This window comes from Jaculus jaculus, chromosome 7 (assembly GCF_020740685.1).
Source record: "Jaculus jaculus isolate mJacJac1 chromosome 7, mJacJac1.mat.Y.cur, whole genome shotgun sequence".
Taxonomy (NCBI): Eukaryota; Metazoa; Chordata; class Mammalia; order Rodentia; family Dipodidae; genus Jaculus; species Jaculus jaculus.
The window spans coordinates 85437303-85452628 of NC_059108.1; the positions used below are offsets into that span (position 1 = coordinate 85437303).

Here is a 15326-nt window from a genome sequence, read left to right on the forward strand (position 1 = left end):
TAGCCACGGCTGATCTGGAATTTACTATGTAGTCTCAGGGTGGCCGAAAACCATCTATCTCAGCCCAGGGCCCTGGAATTTTATATTTTGCTTTGAGACAGGGCATTACTCTGTAGCCAGACAGGCCAGGAACTCAAGGTAATCCCAATGGAATGTCAGGTGTGAGTCCTCTGCCTGCTGTGGTTTGAGCTCCAGGACCTCCAGAGCCTCCATCGCTCCCTGAGCAGCTGGTGGCTGATGACCGTCACCAGGGAAACAGAGGCACCTTCAGTGTTTACACACCGGTAAGATCACCAGGCTCCATTAAAACACTCCACGCACATGTGCATGCAAGTAACCTTCGTAGGAAAAACGACATTAAAGTAGGAGGAGACCAATAGAGAAGCAGTGGTTCAGTGGGAGACAGAAAAGAAAGAATAGGGGCAAGTTTGATCACACCACTGCGGAGTGTGGTGGCACTTGCTGGCACTGGGGAGGCAGAGAGAGAGGGTCACTGAGTTTGAGGCCAGCATGAGCCTAGAGCGAGACTCTACCTTAAAAATTGATGTCTGGTTAGAGGAAGTTAACAGACAATTCAAGCATGTATCTTAGGTCCTGGGATCTGGGGGCAATTGTATGTGGGGCTTCTGGTGCCTGGGGACACCCAGCAAACCCTGATTCTGTTGCCTACCACCACTTACTCTATAGCTCCAGTCAGAATGATCGATGTTGTCTGGGGAAGAAAGTTTGCATGGAGTGCAACACCGATGACACCATTGGGGACTTTAGACTGATCACAGCTCAAACTGGCACCTGTGGGGACAAGTTGTCCTTAAAAAGTGCTACACGATTTTTAAGGACCACGTGTCTCTGGGAGACTATGAGATTCATGATGGGATGAACCTGGAGCTTTATTACCAATAGAGCGGAATTCTTTCTCCTGCCCTGCTCCCCACCCCCAGTCACACTGCTATGGATGCTTTAACAGTCTACGTGAATAAAAACTTAGATGCTGTTTTGTTGATGTCAGCTCTGTGTGAGAGCTGTCAGAAGAGGAGAGTGGGTAGCTGGTTGTTACCGTGCTTCAGTACACAGTTGCCTTTAAGGGGGTCTCAAGATCGTCTGGAGGCTGGGTGCATGGCAGTCACATTTGGACTGCAGCACTTTGGAGGTGGAGGCAGGAGGATAAGATCAAACCATCCTCAGCTACACAGTTCCAGGCTAGCCTGAGCTATGTTTTTTCCCCTTTGCCTTTTTCAATTCCACTTTCTTTCTTTCCTTTTTTTTATTTTTCTTTTTATTTATTTATTTATTTTTTTTTACTTAGTGAGAGAGAATGGGCTTGCCAGGGTCTCTAGCCACTGCAAACAAATTCCAGAAGCATGTGCCATCTTGTGCATCTGGCTTATGTCAGACCTGGAGAATCAAATCTATATACTTAGGCTTTGTAGGCAAGTGCCTTAACTGCTAAGCCATCTCTCCAACCCTGGCTTCTTTTTTTGTTTTGTTAGAGGTAGGATCTCACTCTGTCCCTGGCTTGGCTTGAAGTCATGGTGATCTTCCTACCTCAGCCTTGCAAGTGCTGGGATTAGACATGTGCATCGCCATACCTGGCCCTGTTAGTTAGGTGTTTTTTTTTTTTTTTGAAGGTAAGTTGTTACCCTACAAGGCCAGGAGGAGCTGGCCTCTTTACTCTGTAGCCCAGGCTGGCTTCAAACTCACATGGTGATTATGGTGGCTTTAATTTAGTGTCCCAGTAAATTCATGTATTCTGGATGCTACGTCCCTGGATGGTGGAAATTAGGGAATTGGAGCATCCTGGAGGTGGTGTGTTGGCTTACGGGTGTTATAGCCAGCCTCCCCTTGCCAGTGTTTGGCATACTCTTCTTCTGTTGTTGTCCACCCTGTGCTCATGCCATGTTTTCCCTGCCATCCTAGAGTCTCGCCGCATGTTTGCAAACCAAAATAAACCCTTTTCTCCTATTTTAAAAAACAGATTGATGCAGGGAGCCAGAAAAATGGAGGTGGTGGCGCGAATTCAGCGGTCCGAGCGAGAGGATCTTGTCTTTGAGGAAGAGGACCTTCCCTATGAGGAAGAAATCATGCAAAACCCATTCTCTGTCAAATGCTGGCTCCGCTACATTGAGTTCAAGCAAGGGGCTCCAAAGCCCCGGCTCAATCAGCTATATGAGCGGGCACTCAAACTGCTGCCTTGCAGCTACAAACTGTGGTATCGTTACTTGAAGGCACGCCGAGCACAGGTCAAGCATCTCTGTGTGACTGACCCCGCCTATGAAGATGTCAACAACTGCCATGAGAGGGCTTTGGTATTTATGCACAAGATGCCCCGTCTGTGGCTTGACTACTGCCAGTTCCTCATGGGCCAGGCATGTGTCACACGTACACGCCACACCTTTGACCGTGCCCTCCGGGCTCTACCTATCACACAGCACTCTCGTATTTGGCCACTGTACCTGCATTTTGTGCGCTCCCACCCACTGCCTGAGACTGCTGTTCGAGTCTACCGGCGTTTCCTCAAGCTGAGCCCCAAGAGTGCTGAGGAGTACATCGAGTACCTCAAGTCAATTGACCGCCTGGATGAGGCTGCACAGCTTCTGGCCACTCTGGTGAATGATGAGAACTTTGTATCCAAGGTTGGCAAGTCCAAGTACCAGCTGTGGCATGAGCTGTGCGACCTCATCTCCCAGAACCCAGACAAGGTACAATCCCTCAACGTGGATGCCATCATCCGTGGAGGGCTTACCCGCTTCACTGACCAGCAGGGCAAGCTCTGGTGCTCACTGTCAGACTACTACATCCGCAGTGGCCTCTTTGAGAAGGCCCGGGATGTGTATGAGGAGGCCATCCGCACTGTGATGACCGTGTGGGACTTCACACAGGTATTTGACAGCTATGCTCAATTTGAAGAGAGTATGATTGCGGCGAAGATGGAGACCACATCTGAGCTGGGACGGGAGGAGGAGGATGACGTGGATCTTGAGCTACGCCTGGCCCGCTTTGAGCGGCTTATCAGCCGACGGCCACTGCTCCTCAACAGCGTCCGGCTGCGTCAGAACCCACACAACATCCATGAGTGGCACAAACGTGTGGCCCTGCATCAGGGCCATCCCCAGGAAATCCTCAACACATACACAGAAGCTGTACAGACAGTGGACCCCTTCAAGGCCACAGGGAAGCCACACACCCTGTGGGTCGCATTTGCCAAGTTTTATGAGGACAATGGGCAGCTGGACGATGCCCGTGTCATCCTGCAGAAGGCCACCAAAGTGAACTTCAAGCAGGTTGATGACCTGGCAAGTGTGTGGTGCCAATGCGGGGAGCTGGAGCTCCGGCATGAGAATCATGATGAGGCTTTGCGGCTGCTGCGGAAGGCAACTGCACTGCCTGCCCGCCGAGCCGACTATTTGGATGGCTCAGAGCCTGTGCAGAACCGTGTATACACGTCACTGAAGGTGTGGTCGATGCTTGTAGACTTGGAGGAGAGCTTGGGTACCTTCCAGTCAACTAAGGCCGTGTATGACCGCATCCTGGATCTGCGAAAAGCCACACCACAGATTGTCATCAATTATGCCACGTTCTTGGAGGAGCACAAGTACTTTGAAGAGAGCTTCAAGGCATACGAGCGTGGTATCTCACTGTTTAAGTGGCCCAATGTGTCTGACATCTGGAGCACCTACTTGACAAAGTTCATCACCCGCTATGGGGGCTGCAAGCTGGAGCGGGCACGGGACCTTTTCGAGCAAGCTTTGGATGGCTGCCCCCCCAAATACGCTAAAACCCTGTATCTGCTATACGCACAGCTGGAGGAGGAGTGGGGCCTGTCCCGGCATGTCATGGCTGTGTATGACCGTGCCACAAGGGCTGTGGAGCCTGCCCAGCAGTATGACATGTTCAACATCTATATCAAGCGAGCTGCAGAGATCTATGGCGTCACCCACACCCGTGGCATCTACCAGAAGGCTATTGAGGTGCTATCTGATGAGCATGCCCGTGAGATGTGTCTACGGTTTGCTGACATGGAATGCAAGCTTGGAGAGATCGACCGTGCTCGGGCCATCTATAGCTTCTGCTCCCAGATCTGCGACCCCCGGACAACTGGGGCATTCTGGCAAACGTGGAAAGACTTTGAGGTCCAGCATGGCAATGAAGACACCATCAGAGAGATGCTGCGAATCCGCCGTAGTGTGCAAGCCACATACAACACACAGGTCAACTTCATGGCCTCACAGATGCTTAAGGTGTCAGGCAGTGCCACAGGTACTGTGTCTGACTTGGCCCCTGGGCAGAGCGGGATAGATGATATGAAACTTTTGGAGCAGCGTGCAGAACAGCTAGCAGCTGAAGCAGAGCGAGACCAGCCTTCTCGGGCCCAGAGCAAGATTTCATTTGTAAGGAGTGATGCATCTTGGGAGGAGCTGGCAGAGCTGGCCCAGCAGGCCAACCCTGAGGAGATCCAGCTGGGTGAGGATGAAGATGAGGACGAGATGGATCTGGAACCCAGTGAAGTCCGACTGGAGCAGCAGAGTGTGCCAGCTGCTGTGTTTGGGAGTCTAAAGGAAGACTGACCCACCCTTCCTCTCCACAGCCTCTCCCCCATACCACCCTTGTATACAGCCCTTCCTTGCACATCAAAAAAAAAAAAAAAGATTGATGTCAACAAAGAGGGGTCAGGGGGCGGAGGACAGACAGGGAAGAGGCTAACAATGATAGAAATTTGACTGTATTCACTGAGTACAAAACTAATAAAAAAAATTGCTGCCACAAACTAAATTTAAAAAACCATAGTAAGATAGTGAGGCATTTGGCAGGTTCCACTGTTTGGGTACATGTCATCTTTATGGTGACACGGGATCTCAAGGAAGCAGGAAGCTCTGATTTCCACATGATAACTACTTAAACCACTGCGGTGGTCATAAAGGTGGAGGAATATTGTAATGGGTATGAGATGCAGAGATGTTACTGGCTTGTATTCTGCTTCTAGTTTTCAGCAATGGAAGTCTGTCTCATCCATGGCTTGGTGCGCTTGGCCTCCATCCCACCTTTCCAGTGGGGCAGTCTCCATGGCCTGTCCCTGCTCACCAGTGGCCTGGATTTCAGTTTATCATCAAACACTGCAGTCCCATTCTTCTGATGGCTTTGAAAGAAAAGAAGCAAACAAGACTCATGCACAGGCTGAAAACATGACCACAGAGCAAGACATATGCTCACCAGCTCTGGTGGTCTATGCTGCAGAAATTCCCTGGCCAGGTGACAGGGTTTCATGTGTGTTTGAGAGGACACAGTGCTGCGGAGGGAAACCTCCCAAGGACACTCTGTTTGGAGGCACAGCTCCCAGAAGTTCTGTTGAGGCTGATGAAATGAGAGGAGAAAAGAGCCATACATCTCCTGGAGCATTCTGAAAGCCTTCTAAGGAAAACACCCATTTGTTTGCAAGAGTTACGCCCGCCGTGCGTGAGCATTTTCAGTCAGGGAATCCGAGAACGAAATCTGGGTCACCTACAGGTCCTTCCCTGCAGTGCCCCTAAAGCATATTGTGAAAAGGCCCTTCATGCTTCTCGTGAGACTAGGACTAAAGACCATTTGACAATCCTCCTTTACTGTCTTGAATCATAATATATTTTAGGAAATGTTGTTTCCTCATTATTTCCTAGGGTGCCCCCTGCAAATGGAAGAGTTGTCTAAGGAATTTTCCTTCTGAAGTGACAACTCCGGTATGCAGCAAGCAAGTGAAGAAATGGACAACAGGTGGGCACAATGGCGCGTGCCTGTAAGCCGAGCTCCTAGGAAGACTGAGACGGGAGAGTCGCTTCAGTCTAGCAGTTTGAGATCAGATGCATCGTGAAGAATCAACCCTATTTTGTAAAAGAAAAGAGTAATAAATTCTTAAAACTAAAAGTCTTGCTAAGTTACTCATTGGTACATAGAGACTTGGGAAAGGATCCCAATGCCATAATAAAACAGATATGAGATATTCTCTTTCTTACTTACTCTCTTCCTTTCTTTGTATTTCTCTTTAAATCATGTATGGTTATCAGTTTTGGGGGACCAGGAGTGGAATGTGATGGTTTGATTCAGGTGTCCCCCATAAACTTATGTGTTCTGAATGCTAGGTTCCCAGTGGATGGAGATATGGGAAGTAAGGCCTCATGGAGGCAGGGTATTGTTGGGGCGGGCTTATGCCAGTTTCCCCTTGCCAGTGTTTGGCACACCCTCTTGTTGCTATTGTCCACCTGAAGTTGGACAGGGGGTGATGTCCACCCTCTGCTCATGTCCTCAGTTTCCCCTGTCATCATTGGGCTTCCCCTCTAGCCTGTAAGCCAAAATAAACCTCTTTTTCCCAAAAGCTTCTCTTGGTTGTGTGATTTCTACCAGCCATGTGAACCAGACTGCAACACACACCAAAACTAGATGGTATAACCCGATTGTTAAAACTTCTACATTAGGTCGGGGACATGGCTCAGAGGAGAAGGCCTTTTCCTGCGACCCTAAGGAACCAGGTTGCATTCTGCAAGACCCAGGTAAGCAAGATACACACGGTGTTGCATGTGTCTAGAGTTCATTTGCAGTGGATAGAGCCCTGGCACACACATTCTCATAATCTCTCTCTCTCTCTCAAATAAATCAATATTTCAAAATATTGTTCATTTTATTTTACTGTTTTATTGATTTTATTGCTATATTTTAGCGAGTATGGGCACACCATGGTCTCCAGCCATTGCAAACAAATTCCAGGGGCATGCCCCACCTTGTACATCTAAGTCCTGGCTAATCAAACCTGGATCATTGGGCTTTGCTGGCAAGTGCCATAATATTTAAGCCATTACTGCAGCCCTAAGATATTTAAAAAAAATATCCACATTTGGGCTGCAGGATAATGAGAAATTAAGTAGAAGCCTGGGTGGAACCCTCCTCCCTGTTGGCTGGCTGTCTTGATGCTGGAGAGAGGTATTCAGCCAGTTGCAGGAGAAGTCATCAGTGCTCTTAATCAGCAGTAGTTCTGGCAAAGTTTATGGCTGGGCAGCCAGACCAAATATGACAACTCGAGCAATGTTGGCATGTCTGTTATGGGGAAAACCAGCTGCTCCCTGATTGGATTTGAGGCTTGCTCCATGAGAGAGGATTCATACCTGATACTGAAAACAATGAAACACATATGACTGGGAGCTCAGCAGTTAAAGGCTCTTGCTTGCAAAGCCTGATGGCCTGCATTCATCTACATAAGCCAGATTCACAAAGAACACATATCTGGTGTTTCTTTGCAGTGTGAGTAAGCCATCGTGTACCCAAGCTACTCTATGCCCCTTCTCTTAAAAAAAAAAATAAAATGAGACTTCCTGTACACTCCCGGCGGACGGCAGGGCGCGCACCGCCATCCTGCGCTCTGTTGGGGGCCTGTATGGGTCTTGAGGGGGCACCGGCTCGAAAGCGGGCCTGGGGAAACGCCGCCTTCCTCGCGGGGCTCCGGGTGCTCCGGGCCCCCAAGCAGCGTGGTGGCCGCGGCCCAGGGCATCGTGCCTCCGCGCGTGCGGTGAGGGGAGCGGGGCGCCGAGGGGCAGCTGTGCCCGCGCTCACCCACCCCTAGAACTGCACTTCCTTTTTTTCCCCCACCCTGATCCAGGCTAATGTGCAATACCAGCGTGTCTGTGTCTACCCACGGTGCCCTAAGCACCTCACAGATTCCAGCTTCGGAACAAGAGACCCTGGTTAGGCCAAAGCCATTGCTTTTGAAGTTGTTAAAGACTGTTGTATTTTATCTTGGCCAGTTTATTATGACTAAAAGATTATATGATGAGAAGCAGCAACATATTGTTTATTGTGCAAATGATCTTCTTGGAGATTTGTTTGGAGTGCCAAGCTTCTCTGTGAAAGCGCACAGGAAAATCTACACAATGATCTACAAAAACTTGGTAGTAGTAAATCAGCAAGAGCCATCAAACTCTGGAACATCCATGAGTGAGAATGGTTGTCCTCTTGAAGGTGGGAGTGATCTAAAGGACCCTGTGCAAGAACTGCAAGAAGAGACGCCTCCATCTTCAGAGTTGGCTTCTAGACCCTCTACCTCATCTAGAAGGAGAACAATTAGTGAGACAGAGGAAAACTCAGATGACTTAACTGGTGAACGACAGAGAAAGCGCCACAAATCCCTTTCCTTTGATGAAAGCCTGGCTCTGTGTGTGATACTGAAAGATCCCCCTCTCCCCCCCAGGGAGACCTTCACTCAAGTCTCGAGTACCACGCACCCAAAGACACACGGGAGACCCAACTTGCTGCAAAAGCATGAAGCTGTATTCGGGAAACCAGAGCTCTGGGGTCGACAAGTATCTCATGCAGGAGACAGAGGAGTCGACCCTGAGCCCTATTAGGTGTTTCTATTTTTTTTTTTATATTTTTTGTTCATTTATTTATTTGAAAGTGACAGAGAGAGAGGGAAAGAGACAGATAGATAGGGAATGGGCGCGCCAGGGCTTCCAGCCACTGCAAATGAACTCCAGACGCGTGTGCCCCCTTGTGCATCTGGCTAACGTGGGTCCTGGGGAAATAAGCCTCGAACCGGGGTCCTTAGGCATCACAGGCAAGCGTTTAACCACTAAGCCATCTCTCCAGCCCTAGGTGTTTCTTTTTATAGGGTTTTTAGCAAGGAAGAGAAAGGGGAGCGTGGGGGGGGAGGTTTACAAGGGTATTTGCCAAGCTTGTACAGTTATGTCTACATAACTTATTTGTGCATAACCAGAGTTTAAGTCCTTGGTCAGGCTGTCTTGGGCAACTATTTTATTATTTTGGTTTTTCTCAAAACTGTATTTTTGTTTTTCCCCTTCCCGGGTCATAAAGTTTAGGTTGACCCGAGCAACCCATATCTTGGGCTATTCGCAGTCTATCTTTTAGCCTATTTTTTATTTACTTCTGAATATACAGTTCAGGCTGTCCCCTACCTGTAGCAACCAGCTATTTCTTCACCAAGTTTACTTTAAAATTTTCCATCCTGCCTTTCAATACGGGAGCTGTGCTGTGAAAGAAGCAGTGGCAGCGAGTCCACAGAGGCCCCCTCCAATCAGGAGCTTGATGATGGTGTAAGAGAACATTCGGGTGATTGGTTGGATCAAGATTCAGTTTCTGATCGATTTAGTGTAGAATTTGAAGTTGAATCTCTTGATTCAGAAGATTATATTAGTGAAGAAGGTCAAGAACTCTCAGATGAAGATGATGGGGTTTCTCGAGTCACAGTGTATCAGGCAGGAGAGAGTGATAGAGATTCATTTGAAGAGGATCCTGAAATTTCTTTAGCGGACTATTGGAAGTGTACATCCCGTAATGAAATGAATCCTCCACTTCCACCACATTGCAACAGATGTTGGGCCCTTCGTGAGAGCTGGCTTCCAGATGATAAAGGGAAAGATAGAGGGGAAATCTTTGAAAAAGCCAAACTAAAAAACTCGGCTCAGACAGAAGAGGGCTTGGATGTGCCTGATGGTAAAAAATAACTGCAGTGAACGACTCCAGAGAGACATGGATTGAGGAAAATGATGATGAAGTCACGCAAGCCTTCCAGTCTCAAGAAAGTGAAGAGCATTCTCAGCCATCGGCTTCTAGCAGCGTGATTTGTAGCAGCCAAGAAGACTTGAAAGAGATGAAGAAGGAAGAAACACAAGACAAGGAAGAAAGTATGGAGTCTAGTTTCCCCTTTAATGCCATTGAGCCTTGTGTGATTTGCCAAGGTCGACCTAAAAATGGTTGCATTGTTCATGGCAAAACAGGACATCTTATGTCGTGCTTCACATGCGCAAAGAAGCTTAAGAAAAGGAACAAGCCCTGCCCAGTGTGCAGACAGCGCATTCAAATGATTGTGCTCACCTACTTCAACTAGCGGCCTCCCCAGAAAACAGTTCTGTATCTCTTAACTACATAACCCGGAAAGTTTAGACCACATGGACTTTACTTATATTTACATACCATGGCAAGGAAAATCTTAGTCTATGTAAATTTATTTGTAGTATAATTTATCCCCCTTGGGAGTAAGAATTGTGAAAATTCCTTTTAGGAAAATTTCACTTCTGTTTCTGTTTATATTTGGGTTTTAATGTAGTTTACAGGGACTGGATAGCTCATCTTTCATCCTTACCCTTTATATTTTAAGTAATTTCTACTTACGTGAGAGGTATCTTGTTTTTTTTTTTTTAATGTAAGTAGAACATGTAACTTATTAAGTACCTTTCATGTAAGGAATAGAAGGACGTGTGAAGGTTTGAACGTTTAAATTTTAGACACTCAGACACTGTTTAGTTTCTTTTAGAAGTTGTGAGTTACATGTGGTGCTGTGTAAGCTGAAGCATGCATGTGATTTTCTAGAAAGACTCATTGCTATTTGCAGTGTGTGGGGTAGGTGCTACTTCCAGTTGAAAACACCTTTTTGGACTTAGTTATGTGTTTTCTCACAGTCAACAGACCTATGCTTTAGGACATTTTTAAAACCCAGTGCCTTCTGAAAGATTAATTCAGATTTGAGAACTATTCATTTTAAAACACAAATGCTATTCTAAGATGACGTCTCTAAGTAGATTAGCCTCTTGATATATAACATAAGAATTTTGAGCAAAATAGTGAAAATGGCCCTCGATTTAAGGCCCGGTTATTTTTCTCCCATGTATGACATTTATACATGTTCAGGTATGGAAATAAAATTAACTGGACCATAAGTTCAGGGTAGCAGAAAGATAATTTTGTATTAATGGTACATCTTTAGTTTAAATTTCAGAAAAAGAGATGGGCATGGTGGTACACACCTTTAATTCCAGCCCTTGGGAGGCAGATGTAGGAGGATCACCAAGAGGTCAAGGCCACCCCGAGACTACATAGTGAGTTCCCGGTTAGCCTGAGCTAGAGTGAAACCCTACCTCAAAAAACAAAACAAAACAAACAGAAACAAAAGCAGCCTCCCCCCCATGACTTGAGAAACAACAGAAGGAACCAGTACTTGAGCTTGGGCAGTCTTAAAACTGAAGCCTTATTCATTTGGAATTTATAGTAGAGTCTCATTGTATGTCCTTGTGGATTACTAATGTCTAAAATTACAGATTTACTATATATATATATTTATTTGCAAATAGATGATATTAAATATTTGATCAAGAGTTGAAAAAAATAAAAAAATAAAAAATGAAATTGCTTTTAAAAGTGTATTGCTGGAGGGATGTCTTAGCAGTTAAGGCATTTCCCTGCAAAGCCAAGGGATCCAGGTTTAATTCCTCAGGAGCCACATTAGCCAGATTGCTCTAGGGGGTGCACGAGTCTGGAGTTCATTTGCAGTGGCTAGAGGGCCTGGTGTGCCCATTCTCTATTTTTCTCTCCCGCTTTCTCTGTCAAATAAATAAAAATATTTTTTCAAAAGCCTATGGCTGGAAAAAAAAAAAAAAAGCCTATGGCTTTCTGGGCACTGTGGTGTATGCCTTTATTCCCAGCACTTGAGAGGCAGAAGTAGGAGGACTGCCATGAGTTTGAGGCCACCCTGAGGCTACATAGTGAATTCCAGGTCAGCCTGGGCTACAGGGAAACCCAACCTCGAAAAAACAAAACAAAACATAAGAAACAAACAAAAAATGCCTATTGCTGGAGCGATGGCTAAGTGATTAATACACTTGCCTACAAAGTCAAAGGACCCAGGTTCAATTTCCCAGGTCCCATGTAAGCCAGATGCAAAAGGTAAACAATGGAGTTCATTTGTAGTGGCTGATGGCCTTAGCAATGCAATTGCTCCCAAATAAATTAATAATAAAATATTTCAATTTTGTTTTTCTTTGTTAATTTGAGGGCAAAAGACAGAGAGAGAGAGAGAGAGAGAGAGAGAGAGAGAGAGAGAGAGAGAGAGAGAATGGGCACACCAGGGCCTCCAGCCACTGCAAACGAACTACAGATGTGTACGCCGCCTTGTGCATCTGGCTAAGGTGGGTCCTGGAGAATTGAGACTCAAACTGGAGTGCTTAGGCTTCACAGGCAAGCACGTAACTGCTAAGCCATCTCTCCAGCCCCCAAATAACATATGTTTATAAGCCTATGACAGGAAAAGTAATATCCATAGGTGGATAAACTAGTAATCTAGTTAAGTGAATGTATTAATACATGTAAAACCAGCCTCTAAATACTTATGTTTATGTGTTTGCATTAATTCTACTGTCACTTTTGGTTTCAGAAGCTTATCTTTTCAGATGATGACAACCACTGTAGAAACTCAAGCCTCACCAAAGTGCTAAGAACTGGTGATAGTAGGGTGTTCCTCACTAAGTGAGACATCTGTCACTCCGTCTATGGGCCATTATAGAAGAGGTGGTAGGAAGAATCTAAGGGCCAAAGGAAGGGGAGGAATGTTTTGCAAAGCTCATCCTGTCACAATGTCACTGTGGCAGTGATGATACCACCTACACAAGACCGACATTAACAACAGGGGAAAAGTAATGCCATCAAAATAGAAGAGACACTAATTGGAATGAAGAAACTCGGTGGAGGGGATGTCTTGCTTTCTTACACACATCTGACTAAGTCCCCAGTCTAGTAATTCAGCATGTCACCTTCAGAAATGTGGCCTTTCAACAGGTCATAAAACTGGACGTGGTGGCATGCGCCTGTCTTCCCATCACTTGGAGATGTAAGGTAAGGAGCTCAGGGCACCCTACACAGTGAGGTAGAGGACAGCCTGGGGTACATGTGACTTTGTCTCAGATCATCACAGTCACCTCAATGTGACCCTTATTACCTGTGCAAAAGTCTCATTTCTGAAGATGACATAGTGAATTACTAGACTGGGGACTTAATCCCATGTGTGTAAGAATGCAGGACATCTACATATAGACCATCTATCATCCCCTCCCACCACCATCCCTTTTTCCTCCCTGTGTCCCCTCCACCAAGTTTCTTCATTCTGACTAGTGTCTCTTCTATTTTGATGACATTACTTTCTCCATGTTGTTAATGCAGGTCTTGTGTAGGTGATATCATGACTATCACAGTGACACTGTGACAGGATGAGCCTTGCACAGCACTCCTCCCCTTCCTTGGCTCTGAGATTCTTCCTACCACCTCTTCTATAATGGACCATAAGGGGTGTGATATAGATGTCTCATTTAGTCAGGAACACCCCACTGTCACCAATTCTCAGCTCTTTAGTGAGGTTTGGGTTTCTATAGTGGTTGTCACCATGTGAAAAGATAAGTTCTGTAACCAAAAGTGATAGTAGCATTAATATATAGACATAAACATAAGTGTTTAGAGGGTGGTTTTATATGTATAATACATTCACTTAACCAGATAATACTAGTTTATCCATCTATGGCTATTACTTTTCCTGTCATAGGCTGTTAAAAAATATTTTATTTTTATTAATTCATTTGAAAGTGAGAGACTGCGTGTGCTATGGCCGTCAGCCACTACAAATGAATTTCATTGTTCAGCTTGTGCATCTCACTTACATGTGTCCTGGGAAATAGAGCCTAGTTGCTTTCGTTTTGTAGGCAAGTGCCTTAATCCCAAAGCCATCGCTCCAGCCATAGCCTTTTTCTTTTGTTTTCTTTTGTTTTTTTGAGGTAGGGTCTCCTCTAGTCCAGGCCAACCTGGAATTCACTACGTAGCCTCAGGGTGGCCTGAAACTCAATGTGATCATCCTATTCATGCCCCCCAAGTGCTGGGACTACAGGAATGCATCACCATACCTGGCCAGCCATAGGCTTTACAAAAGTATTTTTATTTATTTGACAGGGAAATAGGGAGAGAGAATGGGCATGCCAGGGCTGCCAGCTACTGCAAACGAACACCAGACGCATGGGCCCCCTTGTGCATCTGGATAACATGGGTCCTGGGTAATCAAACCGGGGTCCTTTGGCTTTGCAGGCAAATGCAATTACAGTTACAGTTGTTATAAATATGGTAAATAAGTATTTTAACCCTCAAATCCAACTTTTAGACAACTAGTTTGGATACTGAATGCACTCCAGTGAAGATGACAGAGGAAGTGTGAGTGGACACACTGGCCTTCTTGACTCAGTTATTTCACAGTAGACACACTAAAAAAGGGTGCACAATAAATACAGGCAATTTTGTCAAGAAAAGCACAGCCATGGGCCTTGGGGCAGTTTAAGGAAAGGGTATCTCAGTGGGCAGACACAAAATCGTGTTTGCTGGCAATACTAGAAGATATTCCTGAGTCTTGAAAAGAAAGGTGTTGCAGTCCGGTTCACATTGCTGTTAGAAATCACCCAACCAAGAGCAGCTTCTGGGAAAAAGATTTATTTTGGCTTACAGGCTCGAGGGGAAGCTCCATGATGGCAGGGGAAATCGATGGCATAAGCAGAGGGTGGACATCACCCCCTGGCCAATATAAGGTGGACCACAGCAACAGGAGGGTGTGCCAAACACTGGCATGGGGAAACTGGCTATAAAGCCCATAAGCCCGCCCCCAACAATACACTCCCTCCAGGAGGTGTTAAATCCAAAATATCTATCAGCTGGGAACCTAGCATTCAGAACACCTAAGTTTATGGGGGACACCTGAATCAAACCACCACATTCCGCCCCTGGCCCCCATAAACTGATATCCATACATGATGTAAAATATAATGCATTCAGTCTGACTTTAAAAGTCCCCATTGTTTTTATCAATCTCAATGATGTTCATACATCCCCATAGTTCACGATCTTTTAACTGAGCCATAATAACCAAAATATAACCTCAAAAAACCCATAATGGCACAGAATAAATATTCACACTGCAAAAGATGACATTGGGCATAGCAAAGAAACATTCAACCAATACAAGATTTAAAACAACCAGGGCAAACATCAAACTCTGTAGCTTCAAGTCCAGCAACTCTAGCCAGTGACAAGTCTTCAAGTCCGATAATTCTAACCAGCAACAAGTCTCTGGCATTCCAATTCCGCCCCTCCAGCTAGGCTACTCACAGTCCTGGGAAACTTCATCGGGGCCGGCAGCTCCTCGGCAGCCATCTCATGGTCCCGGCATCTCCACTGGGTCTCCACTGCAAGCCACAGTTCATCCTCATGGCTCCATGGAGTCTCTATGCAGGCAACCAACAAACCTGCTTCACACTGCCCATGGCCATTTCCAAAACACAAGACCGTGTTGCAAACTCAATGACCCTCTTTCCAGCATTTCTTATATTCCACGATACCAGGTAGGGTGCCAATTTGTTAATCCAGGGGGGAATAAAGCAGACTTTGAAGAACAGGACACTCCTTGAGCACTCAGGCCCCTTCAAAAGAGTTGACATTCTCTTTGTTGCCCCAGTGCAGGTCAGCTAGCCCAGTCTCAAAGGTTGTAATCTCTC

The 15326-nt window shown here is 46.1% G+C and overlaps 2 protein-coding genes across 2 annotated transcripts; both read left to right on the plus strand.

The window, feature by feature from the left end:
* Positions 1–1997: 1997 nt before the first annotated feature.
* Positions 1998–4565, plus strand: LOC123462091 (pre-mRNA-splicing factor SYF1-like). The gene has a single exon (XM_045154166.1). The coding sequence runs from the start codon at positions 1998–2000 to the stop codon at positions 4563–4565; it is 2568 nt and encodes an 855-aa protein (XP_045010101.1).
* Positions 4566–7622: 3057 nt separating this feature from the next.
* Positions 7623–9862, plus strand: LOC123462095 (E3 ubiquitin-protein ligase Mdm2-like). The gene is given in 3 exon segments (XM_045154171.1): positions 7623–8173; positions 8987–9476; positions 9479–9862. Coding segments are annotated over 3 exon segments (1425 nt in total).
* Positions 9863–15326: the final 5464 nt, after the last annotated feature.